We start from the raw sequence: 24,601 nt of genomic DNA, 5'->3' as shown, positions 1-24,601 counted from the left end.
TTTTGCTTTATATCTCAACATAAAAATACAGCATGGCTTTCTGGCACAGCAACACAAGGAAGTTTATTAACCTACCTTTTCGTCTCTCTCGCTCTTTCAAAATAGCTTCCAGCCATTCTTGCTTCTCTTCAGGTGTTTTTGCCATGCACACAAACCATTTGTTCTTTGCTGTGTTGTGGATCTTCCAGCCATTAATGACAGTGTGGCCACTGCTGTGGTAGTCAGCTGGGAATATAAATTGGCTTAAAGAACAAAAACTCTTAAAAAAGAAATAAGTAATACATTTTTTTAAAAACTCCTTCTATTATTATACATAAAACTAATGAAATACAGAAAAATAAAACAGAAAGAAAAACAGAACAAATATAAAGAATGTAAAATTATCTGTGCTGATTGTGAACTGTTTTAACTTAATGAGCTGTATTTTTTACTTCTAGTAAACTTAATGTGTTTTTTATAATGTGAAAGAGAATTGCCTGGCATATGGGAGCCATCAACCCTGAAGGTATTGAAAAGATGTGTAGATGTGGTGCTTAGTGACATGGTTTAGTGGTAGACTCAGCAGTGCTAGGTTAACGGTTGGACTTGATGATCTTAGAGGTCTTTTCCAACCTAAGTGATTCTATGGAAGAAGGTATAAATTCAGTACTAAAACAAGCCGAGTCCTCTTAAAAAAACAGATCACTGTATTTAGAGTACTTTTGTTTGTGCTACATAAATAATTTCATAAAAAGCAGCATTGTGGTTTTGTACCTAAAATTATTCAGAACTGCTCTGTTGATTGAATGATTTACTACTAAGTTTATAAACGGACTAAATATACAGTTGGGGAAATGCAATTTTGGTTTGAAGAGTAAGCAAATAATAAATATTTGATATATTTTCACTGATATTTGATGTATTTTTACTTGCTATCTGAATAAAGAAATATATATACAGTTAGTGATTACACAAGCTGAAATATTTTTAAAAAATCATTATGACTTCAAAAATATGCATAACCAAATGTGTAATTTTTGAAATATGTTCCTAACAACCCTAATTTCAGTGTGCATATAGTGGGAGAGAGGTAACAATTGCTGCTGATGCTCTTAAACTTCTTTAAACAAAAAATCTTGAACTGCCTCTTAGCATGTAAACTGCTATGCTATAAAAAGCAGACAATTTACTGCTTTTTACTCCTTCTTGACTTACATGACATTTGATTTTAACATGCTAGTCTATAAATCTTATTCAGAAATTAGCTAAGCAGACTTCGTCTCTGAAACTGACACCCCTGCATGAATGTCCTTCAATAGGATTAGATGCAACTCCTGGGGGAAAATTCGTGAGGCATAAATGGCCTATGAAGCAAATACATTTTTTTGCATAAAAGACAGATTAAAACTAGAACTAGCAACTATTGTACAAATTATTACAAAAATCAAAAGGTCAGCATTCTCTCACCAAAAACTTTCATTATGAGGCAAGAAAGTCCTGGGGCCAGCCCTGAACTAATGTAATAGCTGCAGACCTCTTTACTTTGTAAATACAGCTTCATAATTCAGCCCTGTTTTGTATAATGAGATGGGATTTTCTGAAACTGAAACCCTTGCTGAAATGCCTGCTACAATTTATCATAAATCTCAGCAGACATGCTAGTATCCTTTCAATAACTCTGCATTTTAATTAGATGGAAAGCAGCCAAGTTTTGTACAGTGAGCTGGGAAATGTCAGGAACTACTAGAAAATCATGAGACTGATGGCTGATTTCTAAACCAACAAAATTTTCTCATACTCACAAGAATATAAGTGCAAGCAAGTGTAAACTACCCATCGTACCATTCATGCACCCTCAGAAAACCAAAAAAGTCAGTGAAAAGAAAGAAGCCTCAGACAGAAGCTATCAGCTGACAGACTGCAGCCTCCTGGAGATCAGAGGCAGGAGGGATACTGAACGAAGGAAAGTTAAGGTCCCTCTGTATTATTTATGCATGGACTTAAAAACCTGGCAATAAAGCACTAGCTGTGCCTTTTTGTTTATTCATTTTTAAAGTTGCAGGTTAATATTGTCCTGGTATAAAAATTTTTTCCTGTGGTCTTTGTTTTCATGCATCTGTCATCAAAACCCCCTTGTTTGGCAGGGAAATATTATGATCTCTAATGCAGAGAATCGTGGCAGTTAAAATTGTGGCAAAAGATGTATGTCAAAAAGTATTCCTCGGACTCACACACAGATTTAGACACAGGTATTTCACTTTGGACAAAATTTTGGTGCTAACTTAGTAGTTAAAAGCCCCAAAATTGGCTTATCCTGCCACTTGAATATCCCAGTGTACAGATGACATTTCAAACACGTAGCTCACTTGGCTGACGAAGTTCTGTAACTGTAGGACCCTGAGCACTGACAGTGTGATAACACGTTTATCTCGTGCCGAATTCTCTGAAAAGCCCGATCACCTAGCTGGGTGCTAAGACTGCCAAATGTTATACAGATGGCAATGAGTTAAGGTGGACGAAAACTGGTACTGCCAGCAAAATTCAGACCCCTGAAGCCCTAAGGTTCCTTATACCAAAAGAGCAGATGATCCCAAAAGTTACAGTAAACAACTTTAATGCTTACAAAAGCGCCATGAATAATACATGAGAAAGGGTCACGCATAGCTATGAAAATATAAGCACTATGCCCCTAAGAGCTTGCACTCTAAATTAAGAATTATGGAAAATGATAGATAATTAAGGAGGGGAAAATACCAAAAAAAGCACATGCAAAGCTAACATGAATGAGGCTCAGAACAGATTGCTACATTTGGGAATGAAATAAGGCAAAAAGAATGCAGCAGAGTATTACTGGGTTACAGTTCAAATGTGAATGATTACAGGGGATGAGAAACGACATCTGGGTGCCCCAAATGAGAACAGTACAGAAACCAAGACAGAAGAAGGTTAAAAAAGAGCATCATGATACGAGTGAAAGAAGTACCATCATATAAGCATGAAGAGTGAACTGCTGACTAAAAGGAAGGAAAACAGGTTAAAAAAAAAAGGGGGGATATACCAGAAAAGCAAAGAAGGCTGCCACAGACCAGTGAAATGACTCAAATATTTCCATATTTCAAAAAGAACCACAGAAAGCAGGGAAGAAGCAGCAATAATTACGGTAAGATATTATTTTAGAATATTGGACAAACAGAAAAGAAGAAGGCAGGAAACCTGGGGTTGGGGAAAAAGAAGAGGTGAATACGCAAAACAAAATAATAATAAAAATAATAATAATTCACGTCTCGTAAGTGTGGAAAGTGTGGATTTTAGAAATGTTGCAAAGATCAAAGTGACAAGATTTGATATGGTGCAGGAGAGGAAGTGGGAAGGAAGGAAGATGGCCTTCAATATTGTGTGCAAGGCTATAGGAAATGGGAAGGGTTGCTAAATTTCATTTTGCTGGAGGAAATTAGACTACTGGTATAGAGTGAGGAAGGAGATAATTTGTATTTAGCTAAATTTTACTTGAAGATTCATTGAGGATGAAGATGAATGGGCAGGAATAAAAATGGACAGGGTGAACAAGATCAAGGAATGGAAAGCTAGAACAACCAAATGAAAGTTACGACAGACTTGAGAAATACAGGTGAAACTTGGAGGATGGAAGCAATATTTGCTAAAGACAATACTTAAAGCATATGTGGAATTGGAAACAATGAAAGAAAATGCTATAAAGTTCTTGGAATATTCGTCAGGAAGAAGATGGTTGCTATAAGCTTCTGTGGCCACAGTAACATAAAGAGTTTTAAGTAAAAAGACAGCTGATTGGTTTCCTATGAAAAAGAACTTTCAAAGCCATAGAAAACTGCAAAGAAAAATCTCTTTTCCAGAAAAGATATCTGGAAATCAAACATGAGTGGTAAAAAGTGGAAAATACATACTTATACATACATAATACACTATACTTATGCATACTAATACATACAAAAAGTGGAAATACACACTTATTGCCAAGTCTAAGAGAAGACCATATGCATATAGCAACAAAATCAGAAAACCTACGTCACAAGATAATGGAAACACGAAAACTATCTTGTATTTCTAATGTGCATAGAAGGAAGATGAAGGAAAATAAATGGATGTTAGTCAAATAATAGGTGACATAAAAGACCAAAATACTCGATTGTCTTTTTTGCATAAGCAAAATGCTAACTGAGGTTTCATATTTCTCACAAATAAAATTAACAACTAGACAGGAATACAAACTAGAAAATGGAAATAGCAGGCTAAATTATATTCAAGTCAATGAGGCCTGATGAAATTCCATATAGTGCATTTACAGAAATCTCTACTAACCATTTGGCCTGGTGAAGGACATAGCCCAAGCAGATGTCAAAGAGTTACTGTGAAATTTGTTCTATAAAACAAAGAAAACCTATCAAGTGTGACCCAAATTGCTATACCTTATATTTACCATTTTCCAGTAGTTTTATCGAGAAATCAAATGGTTTGTTTATGGAACCAAAGCAAGGAGAGTTGCAAGAACTCTGGGGAACAAAGTATGAATTCTGAATTCTTAAGAAATTGTAGAAAGAGTTGGTCTTCAGTAAAATAAAATTTAGTAAGGTAAGAAAGTAATTATTAGTAACTACCCATATATACTAATACAGTATAGAATATAATGGGATAGATAGCAGTACTGCATAAAAGGATCTGGTGGTACGTTAGATCACAAAGTATTAAAAAAAAAAAAGCCAAGCCAAGCCATTGTGGGATTACTAATAGACAATCCATGTGCAGCACCAATTATTCTGTAATTATTCTGTTCTACTTGGCACCAGCAGAGTTTCAGCTCTGGACACCACTTAATACAAAAGAGGCAAACAAACTGGGGAAAAAAATCACCAAAAGACACAAAAAACAATAAAAACGTAGAAAACATGGCACATGACAAAAGGTTGAAAGACTGACAAAGAAGAGATGGAAGACAGACATAAGAGCCTTCCAATAAATAAGTGTCGCAATAAGAACGGTATTCAAACTGTTCTCTATACAGTAGAGTAAGTGAACTATTTTGAAAACAAACAAACACAAAATTACAAAAAAAAAAATCCTCACTTTTAAGAAATATTTAACTTCTGCGAAGAACTGAAACAGGTTATTTAAGCTGTACAATAATTGTTATTTCGGTTCATTTTTAAATGGAAGTTACATTCATAAACGCTTGGGATCCACAGTAGGGAAAATGCTTGGGATCCACACATGGGGAAAATCTAATGCTGTTTTAAAATCAGGACAAGTAATAGATAACTTGCTGAAACTTCCTTCAGACATATATTTGCAATACCATTGCAAGCTTACTATTTTTCATTTTGTTTTACATTAAACAGCCCCAAATATTTCAGGTTTTCTTTATTAATTATGAGGAAATAATAATCAGGGGGAAAAAAAGTTTCAGAAAACTCAAGCTTATAAAATAAAAGTAACATTTATAGAAGTATTTTGGGCTTTCATTTCTCTAATGTTGTCAAGAAAATTTCAAGCAGTCATATGGATTATATCCCTACAGGTGTTTTGAAAAACTTCATTTTTCTTAAATACTTTTATTACAGTTTCAGCATTTGTAGTGTTTGAGGTTTCATTCCAACAGAAGTAACTTTCCCATCTGCTTGTACAAATACATTACATTCCTAGGGATAACCTATCTAGCAGTGCTGTAATGCTGTAAAGTGAAGTTAAATATACAATTTCAGTTGAGCAATAAATGTCACCCTATTTTATAACTCTGTTTATGTTAGTGTAAAACAGTCATCTATGACTGCCCAGCTAGTAAAGTATGAAAGCAGTGAAGTGTCACAGAAGCAGAGTTTTGGTAAGAGCAGACTGCACTTTTAAAGTAGCGTCTTATAATTTCTATGTACTAGAAGCCTCCATTCTCAAAGAAATCATAAAGCTTCATTTGATTTCATCACCTTGAAACACTACTTTAGTAAACTAGCAGCAGAAATATACTCACCTGTTCCATCATCTACATTCTCTACTTCCATCACTTCTGTGTTTATTCTGCCCCGAAAAAGGTAACGATGGCCGTCAGTAGATGCTTTGCTGTTCTTCAATCGCCTGATAAGAGAAAGAGAAGATGAGCAAGTCACCCACAACTTTGTGTTATGTTTCTGTACTGCTACTTGTACATGTAGCACCTAAAGGAAACTGTAAAGGTCACAACTCATTTATACATGTCTAATCGAATTGTCTCATTCCTGAATGGGACACTGATGATGCTAAAGCAAAGATGCCAACTCTGGCAAGACTAAGCTTCAAACTGGTAGATGACATGAGTTTATCAGCAAAGCCTCACTCTAGAAGTCCTGTTCCAACACTTTGATACTTACTTGCCACACTCTGTCATTAAAGACAAAATAATGCACTGGGAGGACATGTCCTTCTAGCTGGTTTAGCCTCCTTATATTTATCAAGAAATTCAATACAAGGTTAGCATGACTGAAAAAATGAAATAACACTTCTGGATGTAAATCTTGCCCTACACACATGTACGTTAGCCTCATATGTGGCACTTATGCATGGAAGAACTATGAACACATTTTTTCTTCCGCACATAAAAGTTAACCAACAATTATACTTAAGAATTTCTGATATTTTGGACGCAGTCAAGGCCTTTTGAGACTCCCAGTCCTATGCAGCTTTTCTCACGTAAGATAAACCAGAGATGATTTTCTGTCCATTTCAGCCCATAATGATAATTAATACTGTATTTCAAACAAAAGTCAGTTCCTGAGAATTAATGATCATCTGAGTTCTGACCTTCACTCACTCCAGAGACACTAATCTTCAGAAAATGACCTGCCTCTCAATCATTACTGTCTAATGAGTGACTCTATTACATTATAAGCTTCTTATTCAAAAACTGAATAATATATTAAAAAAAAATAGCAGCAAGTATAAAGGTTCAGTATATTTTTTCTCTCCAAAGTGAGTTAAATCCAATAATCCTAGAGACCTTTGTATCCATGAAACTAAAGCTTAGTGATCCATGTTTATACAACTGTGTAGCAAAAGGATGTTTAAAAATTACATAAAATGCATTTTATTTTGGCAGGGATATTAGAGAGCATTTCCAAGGTCTATCATGTTTCCAGGAATCTACCAAGGATCTATCTAGCAATATGTGCATTCAGTGGCTATTAAAAGCAGTTTCTGGATCAAAGAAAGAAACTCAAGCAGTTTAAAAAGGGATACCTGTACACAGAATCCTTATTCCTCAGAAGCATAAGAGCACTGAATGAACATTAACTACAGAAGGTTGTTGCTGACCTACACAATTACTCCCTGCAATGCAGCAAGCAGCAGCATTCTGGCTCTTTTCCCTGATTAGAAATACAAAGGCTTGAAACACTTGAAACTTTAGAGACTAATTTTATAGCATAAGCTACAATCCTAATGCATTTAACTAAAAATTCAGCCTGTTTACCCTTCCTAGAAGAGAGTGAGTCCACCACATAGTACCTGTTATGGAAGTCTGATGAAACAGATTCCTTCTCCCTCTATTTCACCATTTGGTTTCTGCATTCCTACAAAATTTTTCCAATGTTTGAATTAAATGCAATTCTTAGTGGATGATGGGTTTCCTCTGAAAATATTTAAGTTTATATTGCAATTAACTACAATAAACACTTCGGTATTGTTCAAATATTGTTAAGAAAAAGCATACAGAGGACTAGCTCTACTGTAAGAAAAAACACAAATGATTTTTCAAAGTATAAATGGACCATTTACCTGTGCTTTTTTTTGCAGTAGACCAAAAGGTTATCGAACAGAAAAAATATCCGCTCTTGAATATTTCCTGCTGAGATTTTCAGTAGTAGTCCACTTCGCAGCATTTCTGTGCATGTGTCAGTGATGTTGGACCCCTAAAATTAATGGGAAAGAGATCAATCATTTTTATTTTGTGTTAACTGAAGGATTCTGCAGCAAGAAAGGACAACATTTCTTATACAAACTCACAATTCTCTGAAAACACCAAGACTAAAACTTATGGTTATTTCTTACATTGTAACTATATAATAATTACTAATGTTTACTTAATAACATTTAACACCAGCTTTGTATTCACCTAGTACCATAATAAACTAGAAGGGTTTGTTGCTTTATTGGATGTTTAAGATTCCTCATTAAAGTTTCCAAATTATTTCACTTCTGTACACAAGATCTCTCATGATAAATCAGGCCAACTTTATAAAACAAGTCTTATCCGTTGTGACTTCAATATTTAGTAAGAAAAGTCTGCAAATGAGGCTTTGAAACACATAATCTATGCCAAGATTAATTTGGAAGCTGAGGTAACCCCAAACTTGAATGTCATTAAGTGTATATATAGTTCCATACTAAACTGAGGTAGACAGAATCAAAGTTGATAGCAGCATCTACAAGTAAGACTAGCATACTTCTTCTTAACATACTCTGAAGACATCAGAATTTTGTTAATCTTTATATGTTTGGAATGAAATTTCCCATGCCTCATTATTGCTTGAGGCAGATCGTTTTTTTATTTTTTTATTTTTTTTTTTTTGAAAACAAGGCAGGCATTTTCAACAAGCTTAATCAAAAGAAGCAACTTTAACAAAGAATAACGTTTTCCCAAAAATATTCCTATGACAAATTCCTAGCATTTCAGTGCCTTATAAAGACGAATGAACCTCTCAAAGAAGCCTGCCTTGAAATCAAGGTGCACTTTGCTATTTCTGAAAACCATAGAATCATTGAATCATTTAGGTTGGAAAAGACCATTATGACATGATTAAGACCATCAAGTCCAACTGTCAACTTTATACTACCAAGTTCATAACTAAACCATGTCCCTAAGCACCACATCTAGACATCTCTTAAATACCCCCAGGGATGGTAACTCAACCACTTCCCAGGGCAGCCTGTTCCAATGACTGCTTGAACCATTTCTTCACCCTTTCCGTAAAGAAATTCTTCCTGATATCCAATTTATACCTCCCCTGGCACAACTTAGGGTCATTTCCTCATGTCCTATCACTTGTCACCTGGGAAAATTGACCGACACCTACCTCACTGCAATGTCCTTTCAGGTAGTTGTAGAAAGCTATGAGCTTCAGCCTCCTTTTCTCCAGACTGAACAACCCCAGTTCCATCAACCACTCCTCTTGTCTTGTTTTCTAGTCCCTTCACCAGCTTTGTTCTTCTCTGAACACATTCCAGCAGCCCAGTATCTTTCTTGCAGTGAGGGGCTCAAAGCTGAACACAGTACTTGAACACCAGAGGACAATCACCTCCCTGGTCCTGCTGGCCACACTATTTCTGATAGAAGCCAGGATGCCATTGGCTTTCTTGGCCACCTGAGCACACTGCTGACTAATGTTGCTGGTCCTTTTCTGCCGGGTAACTTTCCAGCCACCCTTTCCCAAGCCATCACTGCAGAGGTTGTTATGACCCAAGTGCAGCACCCAGCATTTATCCATGTTGAATGCCATACAAGTCCATGCTCCTGTGGGACAGACCTTCTGTACTTGTTCTATATGCATCAAGCCATGCAATCCTATTGATAATTATGCATACACCCCAGCTCAAGGAGCTTCTTAATTTCAGCCAGTCAACATTCAACCTGCAAAACCTGCAAAAGCCAGGGCTTTTCTTTCATCTACACATGTTCTGAATGACTTTTACTTGCAATAGCTGTAGTTACTTCCTCTTCTTGATCTAATCACAGCAGCCCAAAGAAAAATGTATTCAATTAAGAGCCAAGAAGCAATCATGGGTTCCACTCTCAGCTCTTCATCTTACCATGCATCCTTTGTACGTCACAGTCCTGAATATTGAGCAATAGCTCACTCTGCTCTAAGGAGAAAGCGGGCTATTTACAGAGATGATAAGAGAGATTGCACAACTATAACAGTGGAACGTAATTCGGATCTCTAAATCAAGCAACTTCAGTATCAGTGCTAACTAACCATTCTTGTTTCCATTTAGGATCAAATGAGGCAAAAATGAATGTCATCTATAGCCACTAGACCATATTTCCCTTCCTAAGACAGAATAAACACCGGAAGCTGGCATATTAATTTACAGTTTTATTTGAAACCAAACACCGAAACACCTTAGCACACACAGTAATATAAATTAAGCATAAATTAGAACTGAACTTAATTCTTGCTGACAACTACAGAAAAACAAGTTGTTTCGTTCCATTACATTTCATAGCTTTTGTACATTAAAAAGAGTAATCAATGTTATGCTGCTTTTAAAATTTGTTGGCATTTATTTTTAAAAGGCTGTATTTTTAAAAGGTTTTATTTGTTTCCTTGTTTTTACAGAAAAAATCAGCTTTGCTGGAAAATTATAATTTTTCTATGGACACTAAATATTTCAGCTTAAGGCTTCAAAACTGTTTCAGCAGTTTCAGTTTTCAACAAAAGGGTGTATTTTTTCATATAAAGGATTTCATGAAATCATTTCATCTCTTTTTATTGAAAAAAAATCATTTTCACTGTAGGAAAATATAACTTTTTCCCAACAGTCCTATTGAGTTCTGCTAGTATGCCAGAATCATGTCTTAAAATACCATGTTCTATACATATGTTAAATGTATGTAATTCAGGTTACTTGAATACCTAAGATTTACCTGATTCATTATTTAAGTTCGATATTGCAATATGACAGTAAGTATTATCTGTATCACATTACTACCCTTTGCTATTGTTTTCCTCTTCGTTTTCCTCCTTTTCTAACACAAACTGCTAGATGATGAAAAAAACATTCTAGAAATACTTTTTTCCCCCCAGAGACCTCCCTTCCAAACACTCAACAATGTTAACTTCAGTTATCCTATACCTTCTGACAAGATCACAACCCATGGTGGTATGGCCGCAGGCCAGTGAATTTTGTTATTGCTGTTGTATTTACTGAAGTCCAAGGGAATAAGATAACAGGATCAGAAGTCACATCTGGCTGTCCTACATAACACTGCCAGTGCCGAAAAATCTTTTCTTCTGCTCCCCCCACCATGCCTTATGTATCTAACACTGTGAGGGTCAGCCTGCTCCTACAGTTTGGATGGGCATGGAGCTGAAAGGGACAAAAGAGGAAGGGTGTATTATATGGAAGTACTGCTGTCCCTACACCTGGGGTAAGCACTCCACTGCCTCCCCAAGAGGTAAAAAACAGCCCAAAGAAGGATAAAGCAGACAGGACAAAGGACCACCATATCCCATACAGTTCTAAGGAGGAATGAAAACTGTAAGAACTTTTTCATGAAGGATGTATCCACACTTTGAACGTGGGTTTACAGCAGGAACGCCCAAGCTACAGTTTATACCCAGAGCATTAGGATAACTCATTAATCCAGCAGCACAAAGAATTTCTCATGGGGAAGGTTCAAGGCTTCAATAACGAATGAGAGGATACTCTTGTCCCAAAAGCAGGAGAGGCTACTGGCTCCACAGCTAAAAATTAACTACAATACCTACAAGCAATATTTTAGAACAAATATTATCAAAACCTTCTGAGACAAACAAGTTTTCATTAAATGCTTAAACTCAAACGATCAAGGAAATCTCAAATGTAAGCAATTTGTATCTGAAATGCAATTCGCCTTTTTAAAGTTTTCATGAATACACACATTTATACTCATTGCTTGCACGTGAAGATCATATAGTTGCTTAACCTAAATGTAAAAGTCAGTGCTACCAGGCTACAACTCATGTTTCTATACATTTAAAGTACCTGCAATTACAGCTGATGGGATATTTTCAGTGAAGCCAGAATTTTTGTAATATATTGATTTAAAAAATCAACAATAATCAATAATTCTATTATTGTAGAAACAAACCTGTTCTAAAAATGTTCCAACAAAACATATGGATTCAGTTGAAAAAAAAAAAGAAAAAAAAAGACCTGAAAAGCAGACTTCTACCATGAATCTAGACTTGTTTGTCCTCCATCTTTCCTACTGAGTCACTGAAGACTCCAAATGTCTAACTTTAGAGCAGTCCTTATCACAAAATAAATACATTTAAAATGCACTGGGGGGAGAAAACAATACCCCCTTCATCCTTAAGTCATTAAATACCCATCTTAGACAGCAAAAAATGTTCTTTATTACCATGCAGTCAAAAGCAGTTATTTGTTCATTTCAGTTGTTAGAAAAAACTACTTTTCCACATATTTTTGGCAAATTTCAGTCAAACATGGAGGTCTGACTGTACTGATTCAGTGGCCACTGCTCTAACGGTGATAAAAGTCAGAAATTGCAGATATTAACTTACTTTTCAGTACCTTCATGTGTGTGTGAGACATAGAAATAAACAGGGGAAAGGGCTAAAAATTCTGTAGTTTAAAACAGAAATCTCTATTAAAATACCATTTGATGATATGGTGGAATAGAAAGAGATGGAATACTCGATGCTACAGTTACTAAGTTGGCCTGTGACTCAAACTGGGTTGTTCTGTTTTCAGCTTACAACAAATGCAATAATTTTATTTTTTCTTCTCTCACTGAAACATCCACGCAAATTTTACTGACAGGCTCCTTCAGCTGCTGAGCCATTCTCCAGCTGAGACAGCCACCTACACAAGTTCTGAATTCAGGCCAATAAATTTAACCACTTAGGAAATTAAATAAGAAAGTCATTATACTCGAAATTTTCCTTCTTGAAGCAGATGTTCCATTTTTCCATGAATCTGTATTTTTATCATAACAAATGCAAGCTTCATTTTATGACACTTATGTATAGGAATTCAAGTCATGCTTTGATCAGATTCTAAAAATAGTCTTTTCTTTTTCCCCCTTTCCTCCTTCTAGTTGGGGCCAAGCAATGTGCTAAGCATTTCCTTCTGGAAGGAAATCTCCAACAAGTTTGTCTCTTTATTTTTAGGCTATGCAGAAAACCAGATGTTTATTTAATTAAATCCACTCTCATGCATCGCATTCAGAGATTTTTTGTAGTTGTTGTTGGGATTCATTCAAGATATTGTTAGCTCTCACAAATGCTCTGGAATTCTTACCATTTCAAAGATGCGTATATTAATATCAGGGCAATTTTGCCAGATTGGGTACCCTGTGGTTGCCATATGATAACATCAAACCTGATCAGCTCAGCTATAATAAACACCACATAACTCTACTGAAAACAGACTATTTTAAGACAATGGCACTATTTCAGAGTTCAAGCACAAGTGAAATCCTAAAATTAAATCTAGGGAAAAAAATCAATGTTGGAAGGAAATTACTATGTTATGGTTCACAGAACACATTCAGAGCAGAGAGAGAATAAGTCTATGTCTTGCATGCTTCTGTCCATATTGCTTCCTTTGTCCGTTAATATATCTTCAACAGCATACATATTTACTAGTGGATGTCTTCTTAAGGAGTCAGAAGAAGCTTAATGTGGGGAAGTGGACTCCCTTTTCAGGGTTAGAACTTTGAGAACAGTCAGTTCTTAACCAAGTTACATGACTAATAATGCACTGAGTTAATCATACTGTAACTTTATACTTGAGTGTGTTCATTAAGATGTATTTGACATATGTATAAAACTCAAGGCACTGAAAGCAAGTAGAAAAATTTAATCACTGCAGCACTGCAGAAGACTTAATTGAAAATCTGAAAATAACAGAAGGAATAAAACCTGTGATAGGCAATAAGGATTATTTAACAAGCTTTCCTTGCCTTAAAATATTAGTAACATAAGGATTTAACTTGCTATTGCTTCTTCCATGAAGGTGTTGCACAAGCAAAAACATGCATTTTAATGTTTACATGCCCTAATCTTTCCAAGATATAGCTGATGACCGCAAGTTCAAGGTAATTATAAAAAAGAAACTTATTTTTACATAGTCTAAACAATCAGCTGTTAAGATATTTGCTTCTTTTGGAAGGTGTTAGGTCAAGTAGACTTCTCAATGATAACATTTAAAGCTTTATTTTATCCAAGTTCTTTCTTTTTAAAAATTCTGCAAACAATATCCTGGCATGACTACACACTCTATGTCATTTATTATTTGTCTTTAATGGCTTGTTTTGAGACTGAGGGTTATAACTAAAGGCAGAAAGTTTTGCCTGAATATAGTCCAGCAATTATAGAGTTTTCGTACTTGCTAAGATTCCTTATCTTGAGGCACAGTGAATTTTCATGGAATGTATTGACAGTCCTAGAACAAGACTACCATGCTCTGAGTTCTGGCATAAGCAGATTTCTCTGCTCTAAATTATACCTACCCCAATTACAGAAATGGAAGTGCAGTTCTTGAAAATGTTGTCACGCAGCAAAAGGAAAAATACTGTAAGTATTTCATAAGATGGATAAGACGTATTTCAAATCCTACAGTGTACTATAGAAGCACAAAAAAATTTGATTAAAGTAAAATTAGTTATTTAATCCATATTTAGAATGAATCAGATCTTCCCATACTACTCAATTAACAATAAATGAAAGGTTTGTTTCACAGATCATCAGATTACACATGCAGCAGATAGGAAAGCATCATGGACAGTATTTAGGGAGTTCTTTGTTCACAGTAAATTTTATTCTCCTTTCAGATAGTGGCTTTTCATTGAACCCTTCTGGAAGGCAGGGGAAGACTGAATCCTCTGCTGGAGAAGCAGAGGGCAACCTTATGCAGAGTAAGTTCAAGAAGCTGCACGTGTAAGTGGGTGTATAATGTAAAATTGGGAACCTAGAGCACAAGGATAGAGTAGAGAGAAACAGAGAGGAAGTTTCTGGGGGGAAACAGAAGGTCCTGCATAAAGTTTCCTGCCACTGAGAAAACACTGTATAGCATCATAGACCCACAAGCTTAGCAACAGCAGGGAGGGAACAGAGATACGTATAAACTATTTTTTCTCTCTGCTGTATCTGTTATTATGAATGCTTAAATGACAGTTGACTATTCTTGCCTATATTCTATTTTCTGTTGTTATACTTCCTGTGGAACTCAGTCAGTTGAAGTTCAGGCAGGTCCATCTCAAAGCCTCCTCTGATTCAGGGTCCCACCAGTGTCACTAACCCTTTCTTTCCTATGCACTGTATGAAGCCATTTCCCACTACATAGCCAAAAAATCAGATCTCAGTCTATCAGACTAGCATGCAGAAAAAATAACAATAATTTTTTCTTTCTATCTTTCCAGCCAGCAAACCTTCAAAAAGCAAAGAGTCGTTGCCTATACACATCAGAAGTAGCACAGGATTGGAGGGGAGAGCTTCAGAGATTGCATTAGTCCTCGCTTTACAATGAGCATGTGATCCTCTCACTACAGTTTGACAGCCTTCAGACTGGTCACCAGTCTTGTAGACAGCAGTCAAGTTGTTAAAGCTTGGCAGGTAGCCAGTGTGGGTGATTAACTGAAGGTCAATTATCAGACTGGACAGAGATACAGAGGCATAGGAGATGGAGTTACTCACTGGACCAAATGTAGATGCCAGTCAATGAGGTTCTCTCATTATCAGTGGAGAGAAGCAGGGACATCCAGGATGAAACTCATCTCAGCCTAAGTACAGCTCAAAAGTATGTCAGGTAGATCTTATCACCAAATAGCCTGTTTCTCTCTATTGTTTGAAAAGGACTCAAATTCAGGCAAGATAGAACTCACCGCTGGTGTTTGGTACTACTAAGATAAAATCCCTTCCCCTATTTCTTAAGCAGCTCTCCTAGAAAGAGGAGTAGAACAGTAGTACATAGTACGGTTTTCAGAAAAGCAAAGAACTACTTCCATGTTGAAATTAGTCTTAAAAAACCCTGTGCATAATATTCAAAAATGACTTTTAAAAAATGTTAACACTGCTTGCTTTACATTTATTTTACTCGGACTTCACTTGTGTTTACCTCCTACCTCTATCTGTGCAGCTCAGACATTTGGATACAAAACACCCAGAGCAACTTGAAGAAATACCTGTATCTGTATCTATACTTCTTTATAAAATAATCATAGCACTCAATATAATGCAAAAGGAAGGTTTTGGCAACACAACTACTTGATCATGTTGCTATTTAGGGGAAAGGTTGGATCTTCTTTTTACTATTAATATGTCTAACTCAGGAGCAGACTTACTGTCTCTTCGCAAAAATAAAATATTAAAGTCATAATATTTGCTAATCATTTAAAAATAAACAAAACCAAACAAAACAAGACCTCTTACATAGAGTCTGCTTAACACATTTATGTTACCTTAGCTCAGCTATGGAGACTAGCTACAAGCTGACAGGGTCTATGTACAAGCTGACAAAAAATAGGGATTCTTAGAGCATGATCAACAATCAAAATATTTTTCATATATTACAGATACTACAGATATATATTTCATATATTACAGATACTAAATAAAAGCTGTGATTTCACAGAAGAGGGGATTTCACAGTACCTCAGGATCACAAAAACAGTGCAATACAGGCTTCTTGAAAATTGTTACTCCCTCCTCCTTCATACAAAGCAACACATCTTGTGACATTACCTCCCATCCTTCAACATGAGACTGCCATTCTTCCAGAAACTCTAATTTTTCCATTTGTCTCTTGGCCTCATTTATGTTGGAACAGACAGCTTTCATGGCCTGGAGGGCTTCCATTAGTGCTGCGTAGTCACTGTGCTTCCTTGGAGTCCGCTTCAGTAACTCCTATTTAGACATTAAAAGAAAAAACAACTTGTCTTTGATCTCTAAATGAATATTACAAGAGGCTTAAATTGACTAGAATACAGAATCAAAACATGGACAGACTTCTCTTTTACTATGTGGAAAAGTAAATAACCCTCTAGTGTTGTGTTCTAGTAGGACACTAAAACTCAGAGAAATAAATTGCTATTAATAAAAATTATCTCTACATAGGAAAAAGTTGGCATTTCTGCTACTTTTCTTTCCCCAAAAATGTTTTCTTCATATTCGCCTTTATTGTTTTAATACTCCATGGGATGGAATTGTTCAACAACAAAGATAACAACTCTGTTTTAAAATGTTAGTTTACTGACGTCAAAATCAACACGTGCCTTTCCTGCAACCTAGGACAAAAAAAAAAAAAAAAAAAAAGTTTCTTTAGCCCCAGTCTATTGTTTAATCTACTGCAATACACCAGAGAAGTGAACAATAGCTTAGGTGACTCACTGATTTTGGATGGTTATTGGTAATGGCAGCGATACCGAAAACCAAAAGCGGAGTTGCCAGTATTCATTGGAGATTCCCATCTCAAACTACCAACTCCACTTTTACAGCTGGACTGACTAAGTGCAGCCTTCAGTGCATATCCTGATGGAGGCTTGGGTACATTCTTTCTGGACGCTTAGCAAGAAGTCTTAACCCTGCTGCCACTACCCCCTGTATTGAATTTTTTTGTACATAAATATCTTCATTTCAATGTGTCCCTAGTGTAATTCATTAGTCAATTTCCCCTGCTTTGTCTGTACTCCATTCAAAAAATAGAATATTAAAAAAAAAATTAATTCGCCAAGTGAACTGTAAAACCACAGGTACCTGGGATGATTCAACCTCATAGCAACTGTATCCTGTAACTTGTTTTTTAAAAAAAAAAAAATCTTTATTTTAACACGTTTACTTTATGTTTTTATGTCAGCGCAATGAAATGCATATGCCTCATAACTGGCAATGTTTCAGATCTAAACTCACGCATGCATTGTGAAAAAATACAGTCTAACAATCATATTTCAAGTAGCTTCTAAAGCAGAGTGTACTCTTGCTTTTCTCTCTGTTTGAAACAATAAACAAGATTAAACTCAAATTTGTTACGCATAAATGTATTTTAAATATTTACTTTCCTGATTATTATATTATTTTATTTACTAACATTAGAAATTAGAAAATTTCAGTAACTTGGAGATTTGAATATGTAATGCTTTTTAGTACATTTAACACATTACATTATTTTAAGCCATAACAGTAAGATAAGCATAAACATGCAAACATGCATAAAACCACATACAGCATCTTACCATTACTCTGAAGTGTTTCTTTAAAAACATCTTCATAAATATTTTCAGTTGACACTTGCTGATGGCAGATTAGATGCAGCAAAGCATGTGGCAACAAGCTCTGCTATCACCAAGCCTTTAAGCAAGGACATTTTCAAACCTAGTCCTCATTAAACTCACTTAAATGGTTCACTTCGATTCAACAATCAGGAGGCAACCTCACCACTAGATACAGAAGGGACTAATAATTTTAATTGATCCAGACCTTCTCAGTGCCTTTTAATACTGATGTCAGAAGAGTTGCCACTACCTTTAATGAGAGCAAGTCTGGGTCCAGTATCTTATAGAGATTATTCACTGCATAGGGAGATAGTTCCAGCTGTTCTGAAATATTCTTAGTAACCAGTTTTATAGAGAGATTATGAAATCCTGGATAAAAACTCTTAAGTACCTTCAAAAGAAGAGGATACTTGCATATTCTTTGTATTGGCGTACTAGATACCCCTCCAATGGCACATCTGTGTTCTTACGTCCTCCAGGAGCATGCAATTCTAGAGTGCAAAAGTTCAACAAAATTATTAAAAAATCCTGAGAAAATTACACTTTCTCAAATCATGAGTTATGCAAGAGTTCAAGAGAGGAGTTCTGTTACTGGTTTTAATCTCCATTAGATACCAAATTTCCATAACATAAGCAGTTGCCATTGAAAATTACCAGAAATAAAGATAAGGCATACACACACAGCAAAAATGGCTAACCCATGTAGGGATTACATGCATCTGTGTTAACTATGTGATGACGGAGGTTTGCAAGACTCTCACAAGAACAGACTTGAACTACATGCACAGACAGGTACATTGACTATCATCCATGACAAGAAAACTGCAACGATATTACGCATGCATCATGATGCAGGTACCCCTTCTCCATCCAATCCAACTAACAGTTGCCTTTTATTTAAATGCTGACAATAAAAGGCAATAAATAAAATGCTAAAAATACACTTTCACACTTCAATAACAACAACATCAAAGAACTCAGAGTGATCATTACATATGTTGTTTGAGATAGAAAGTGGTATTAAAAAATGGTTTGACCTTGGTTTCAACAAGGTCATCTGAATACAATAAAGGTCTTCTGTTTACATGCTTCTGTATTTAAACATGATGTGCAATGAATAAAATATACTTAGTCATGGACTAAAGAATATGTGAGTTTAGACAAGACTTCCAACCATCAAAGCAAGTAATACATTAAATACTGGGTGGAAGCATCCATGAAAAAGCAGCTGAGAGAGAGAGAGAAAAGAATAAGGGCTATTTGAGATAACCAAGTATGCAAGGGACATCACAGCAAATATTTGGAATTGCTGGAATTAAACTTTAAGTACATAAAGACCTACGGTAATGATGGAAATTATTTTATCAAGAGATGAGAAGGAATTGTGATGCAATGGCATGAGATAAACTAAGGCTTCATAGATCAAGATATCTAAACCAAGAACAATAAACAAAAGTACTTTAACACAGACAGATGGTATCTTGACACGGGCCACAAATCTGGATGCAGACATGTTGCTGATGGAACAGAGGCTACAAAAGTGCCTGGCCACTCTGCTCAGTGCCTAACGCACAATGCACATGCACAATACACAGTGCTGCTGTGCAGTCTGTACTCTCACCTTTAAGTGTCTGCTCTGTATTCCTGGTCAATCACCTTCTGTCCTATCCTAAAGGATCCTTTATCCTAAAGCATCTCATTTAACCTGTCAATCAAAAGCTTTACTAAAAATGACTGACTACTTGAACAAGATAATGGCAATGTGGGCTACAGGTTCATGTAATATTTGTCTTTATACTTAAAGGCTAGAAAGTTTGCTTTCAACTCCCACTATTTACAGATAACCACATCTCTAATGACCTCGACTGTTCTGTCTGGCTAGAAGGCTTCAATTTTGCTTTCAAATTGAACAGTCAACCTAGAGAAACCTCCTGTTCATTCTCTAGGTTAGACTGCTGCCACTTATTCTACAGACACATCCCGAATCTATGAGGAACACAAAGCTGATATGGAAGCCCTATACCTGCTCCTGGAATACATGACACCAACATATCATGAACTGCCACAGCTGCATAATTGGGTTCCTTTATCACAAAACAAGCTCTTTGCAATCTTTCTCCAGAATATTTTGCTCTTTGTCTCTGCAGTCAGCATTCACTCCATCCTCTTAAGTTCAGCCGTACTGCTCCCAAAGCTCCCAAAATAAGAACCATGTGTGTGCCCATCCTCAAGTCTAGGGCAAGTTGAGGATACGGTGTCAACTGCTGAGGAAAGAACAACTTTGAAGCTGTTTTTCACTATGAATGGAACACTGCTGAACAAGAGACAGTAAAGAAAGGCAGATGGAGTTTCATGTCACCCAGTACAACCCTACAATGAGGAAATTCCCACACTGCTGTTAATTTGCCTGCAAGTTAATGGAGATAGGGAGTCAGAACCAGTATCTTTCCAAAATTTAGTAAGCTGCACTAGGACAATTTCACCAAGAACTCTGTCAACAGCAGCAGTGAAAGCCTACTGCACACTAAAAACTAATAAATTAATAAAATAAAGCTTGTGATGTTTAAAACCTATTTGCTGATAGTGACATTTGCTTAAGTTCACTCTTAGTCCCAAAATGCAATAATCAGATCTGATCACTCTGGACTTCATATCATATCTGAGGGCACCTGCTCAAGTGTGTAAGTTCCAATAGAGAAGGCCATGCACTTCAAAGCTGACCTTGTTATCACAGGATGTCATGAAGGAAAACACAAAAATCATTCCATACTGAATCTTCTTTAACAAATCACGTCAGCTATCAGGAAACTCAGTATTTACATGCAAACTGTTTTTGCTTTCGAAAAACAATGAGGACTCTCATGCTCAATATTTTAAAACCCCTCCTTAATTGTCTTGTAAAGCAAAAGACTAATTGCGTAGCTGTTTTATTTGACCTCTGATTAAGCCCGTGTCTAAGATCAGGATGGCTACTCTACGATCCATAACAAACCATTTTTCTGTTTGGCACAGCCTTCGCTACAGTACCAGAATGGTACCATATCTTCAGAAGCTTCTGCCTAAACTTTCAGATTCCTTTCTCTAATTTCATTCCCTACCACTCCTAACAAATCTTATTCTATTCTTTTTTCTTCCTACAGACACAGCTGGATTTACACCCTTATTTCTTGGCCAGCAAGATCTAGGCATAATGCCTAATGCTGTGATAATGCATGGGTCCAAGGGCAGCAGTGAAAAATTCGATGTACATAACCCTTCCTCTGAAAACGTCACCCCCAGCTGAAACGCCCACTGCCCACTACAAGCAGGTGTGCTCATTGTTGTTACATGGTGGAGACAACAGTGCTAACCATTCACTGCCCAGTCAAAAAATACCAAGTTAGAACACCAATTCAAAGTTTATTTACCAGAAGAAATGTCCGCACTGTTCTTATTTTGTTAAGGTCAAGCAGAACTTTCTGTGCCTTCTCGTGGTTACTGCAGTATTCATCATAGATACGAAATTTCTCTTTCTGCAGAAACAAAGAAATAGATTGTTCTTCATTGCCATTTGGATTTTTTTTAATTAAAAAAAAAAAAATGGAAAGCACACTTTTGAAAGTTGAACAGCTAACATAGTCTTCATTTTGGAAGGCCAGCTATTCCTCCTACATCTATTATTTGAGCTCCAGCCTTTCTTCTACTTTTTATTTCTGTTTTTAATTAGAATTATGAAGTTGAACAGTCTGGAAGCATCACTTGAGAATTTCTGAAAAATTTCAGAGGGTTGGAATATCACCAAAACATGGGATGAAAAAAAATAAAAAGGGAAGAAAACATACAATTAGTATCTTATTTGCTGACTCAGCAGCACTCCTGCAGGCCACCATCAGATACCAGTGGCCCAGTACAGGGTCCCTTCCTCTCCCACAGCCCCACATGCCAGCAGCACCCCAGCTACCACTCAGCTCTCAGGTGGCTTCTCATCCAGCAGGCCCCAGCAAGTGCAAGACCTTTGTCATTCCTTTTGCTGTTCAAAAGCAGTCATAGGAAATGTTCAAGTTTCTGGCAGGCAAAACATTTAAGGCCATGCTTAGTTTTAAGAAAATACTTTTGACTCGTTGGCTGCAAGGGTCCTAAAGATGGGGTTACGTGAAGCCTCTGCCACGATACAAACTTACACGTTTGTTTGAAGGAAAATGTTATCACCAGCAGGTTTAACTTCTGTTGCATTTAAAAGAAAAGAAGTCAGTATTTGTGAAAAAGCATCCCAATTCATAGCTACATGACATTAGAGGCTACTTTGTTGAATATAAAAAGGAAGAAACAGCAAAAGCTTGCCCATTTTACATGTTTTTTCTTAATTTCTGCACCCCCCCGCCTTTTTTTGGCAATGACAGTACCAAGAGATGACCTCAAAGTACTCTACATTATGCATCAAGTCGTATTTTGTCCTCATGTCTATGTACCCTCATCATCATGACAGTAATTAATAAAGACAATCAGAAAAGGAAAAAAAAAAAAAAAGTGAATAAGGCTGTAAGAGAAGACAGCATACATAATGAAGAAAGCAAGTTCCAACTTCATGCTGCGCACGTCGGTTCTGGGCTGCAAGCACTCCTCCACGAGGGACAGGAAGTTTTTGTGAACTGCAAGATATCTTCATATTGAAAACAACATCTGCAAAAGAATAAACATAGATAAATAAAACAACAGATACAAATAAAACACATATGTAATTAGGAGACTAACCTTAACTGTCTCTTCTGTGACATTTTTATCCACTTGGCTGTAGCACATTGGATCATTCGGTGAAGGAAAGCCCTGCATGAACAAGACAGATAGGGGAACCAGTTATTTCAGGAATACTTGAATAACTTTTGGCATTTTATGCTTATAACTTGTTTCCCAAACACTCGTTTCTTATGCTTGGATACAGAGGCACATTAAAATATTATTCTGCTTTAAACTAAGTAGTTTATTTATAAAGCGTTTAGGAGCTCTGTTATCCCAACATGATAAAAAAAAGCCTATCTACATAAAGTACAGAAAGAGTTAAACAATGAAATCTTGATGAAGCTGAGAAACTGAATGTTCTCTCAAATACAGCTTCCACCCTGCACTCATATTACAATCAAGCAAGAGCAAAATGAGTCACTTTCAAAATCTAGTCCTAGCACTTTACAAATTTACTATAAGAAAAGCCAAAATGAGCCCCTAATTTCTAAATTAGAATTAGGCTGAAGACACTATTATGAAGTGCAACTTTTACCATAGTAACCACAAGTAAGGTTTCTGATGTATTAATAATCAAATCTATTGTAAAGTAAATTGGTTTAAACAACACAGTCAGCTGCACCTGGTTTTGCTTAATGACAGTGTTCACTCTCCCCTCCTCAGGAAAAGCACCCTTGGGGATCAAATAAGAAGTAAGTGATATCACTAATGAAATTTAAAAAAAATAGTAAGTTCTGTCATATTTCACATTCAAGAACTGGAAACAAGAAAAGATGCACAGTAAGTCATTCCCAAAAGAAATAAATCACATTCCAGGTCCAAAGGCTATCAATAATTTTTATGAATTCATTCATTGCAAAGACTTAGACACATTCTGAAAATATCTGCATACTGCAGACTAAAATCTTACACTGATAATCCTTCATACAGGCACACATATTCTTCAGTCATTAAAAACAGGCACCTCGAGAGCACAAATGTCATGTCTTTCACAACTGTTTAGCTCCAAGTCACTGTGCATTGTACACTGTACACGAACTCATCTAAATTCTGGCGTGGTGCAAATTCCATAAAAGAGGTAATAAATAACCCCTGTGTGGAAGGATAGCCGTCACAGCATGCCTTTTTTTCTCTCTGCTGGGACTTAAATATTTTCATTCCCAAGCAGGGATCCTTTCTCTGCTGAAGAGGACTATGTAACTGGGAACATTTTTATTACTGACGAAACAAATCTAGTTATCCAAGACATAAACAGAATTAAGTTTGGATTATTGCCAGTATATTGCATGTTTCATATCACTTTCTACGGTGATGTAGACCTTCAGCTTTATTAAATCCCTCTTTTTCCTGACTATTTGTGCTTTCTTTTTAGCATTTTATTGATATTAAAAAAGGCCATTAATTCATTTGTTAACTGCTGGTGGACAACAGCCCTTTATATCCTTCCTTGCTATGAATATCCACAGGGGTTATGGCAAATTTGTTGTGTGTACTGCCTGTACAGTGCATAAACAATCCCACACATAGTGAACGCCTGTTAAGCTCTATGACTTGAAATTCATTTCTGAAAGCTCTGACTAAACCAGCGCACGGTTTTAAATATACTTCCACACTGAAAAGGAAAAAAAAAAAGTCACGAGAACTAACTCTAAAAATCACGTCTACTATTACTATCTGTAATATCTCTCTGCTTGCATTATTTCCCCATAGACCAAACATGCTGCTCATCAGCATTTATGTTATCCCAAAAGATCTTCATTTCCCGTAACCCTGAAGGAAGGTGAATACTCAGCTGGCTGAAGAAGGTGAAACAGAAAACGAGCTGGGAGCTGGGGCATTAGTTATTCTTGAGTGATTCAAGATACTTGCTGAGAGTCATGAGGTCAACAAGAGTATACATCAACTGCAATA

The 24,601-nt window shown here is 36.3% G+C and overlaps 1 protein-coding gene across 1 annotated transcript in view; it reads right to left on the bottom strand.

The window, feature by feature from the left end:
• LOC121064414 (phosphatidylinositol 3,4,5-trisphosphate-dependent Rac exchanger 2 protein) overlaps nucleotides 1–22,543 on the bottom strand; it is a 127,337-nt gene extending 104,794 nt beyond the window's left edge. Inside the window, exons 1-7 of the mRNA XM_040545854.1 lie at nucleotides 22,512–22,543; nucleotides 21,382–21,486; nucleotides 18,366–18,465; nucleotides 16,449–16,610; nucleotides 7,756–7,889; nucleotides 5,978–6,081; nucleotides 76–225 (exon numbers count right to left, since the gene is read on the bottom strand). Of these exons, the coding sequence (XP_040401788.1) occupies nucleotides 76–225; nucleotides 5,978–6,081; nucleotides 7,756–7,889; nucleotides 16,449–16,562 (502 nt within the window). The 5' untranslated portion in view covers nucleotides 16,563–16,610; nucleotides 18,366–18,465; nucleotides 21,382–21,486; nucleotides 22,512–22,543. The remainder of the gene's footprint in view (nucleotides 1–75; nucleotides 226–5,977; nucleotides 6,082–7,755; nucleotides 7,890–16,448; nucleotides 16,611–18,365; nucleotides 18,466–21,381; nucleotides 21,487–22,511) is intronic.
• Between the last annotated feature and the right edge of the window lie 2,058 nt (nucleotides 22,544–24,601).

The sequence above is a fragment of the Cygnus olor genome, chromosome 2 (assembly GCF_009769625.2).
Source record: "Cygnus olor isolate bCygOlo1 chromosome 2, bCygOlo1.pri.v2, whole genome shotgun sequence".
Taxonomy (NCBI): domain Eukaryota; kingdom Metazoa; phylum Chordata; class Aves; order Anseriformes; family Anatidae; genus Cygnus; species Cygnus olor.
The sequence above is the reverse complement of the archived record's forward strand: the minus strand, read 5'-3'. Positions and strand labels throughout refer to the sequence as shown.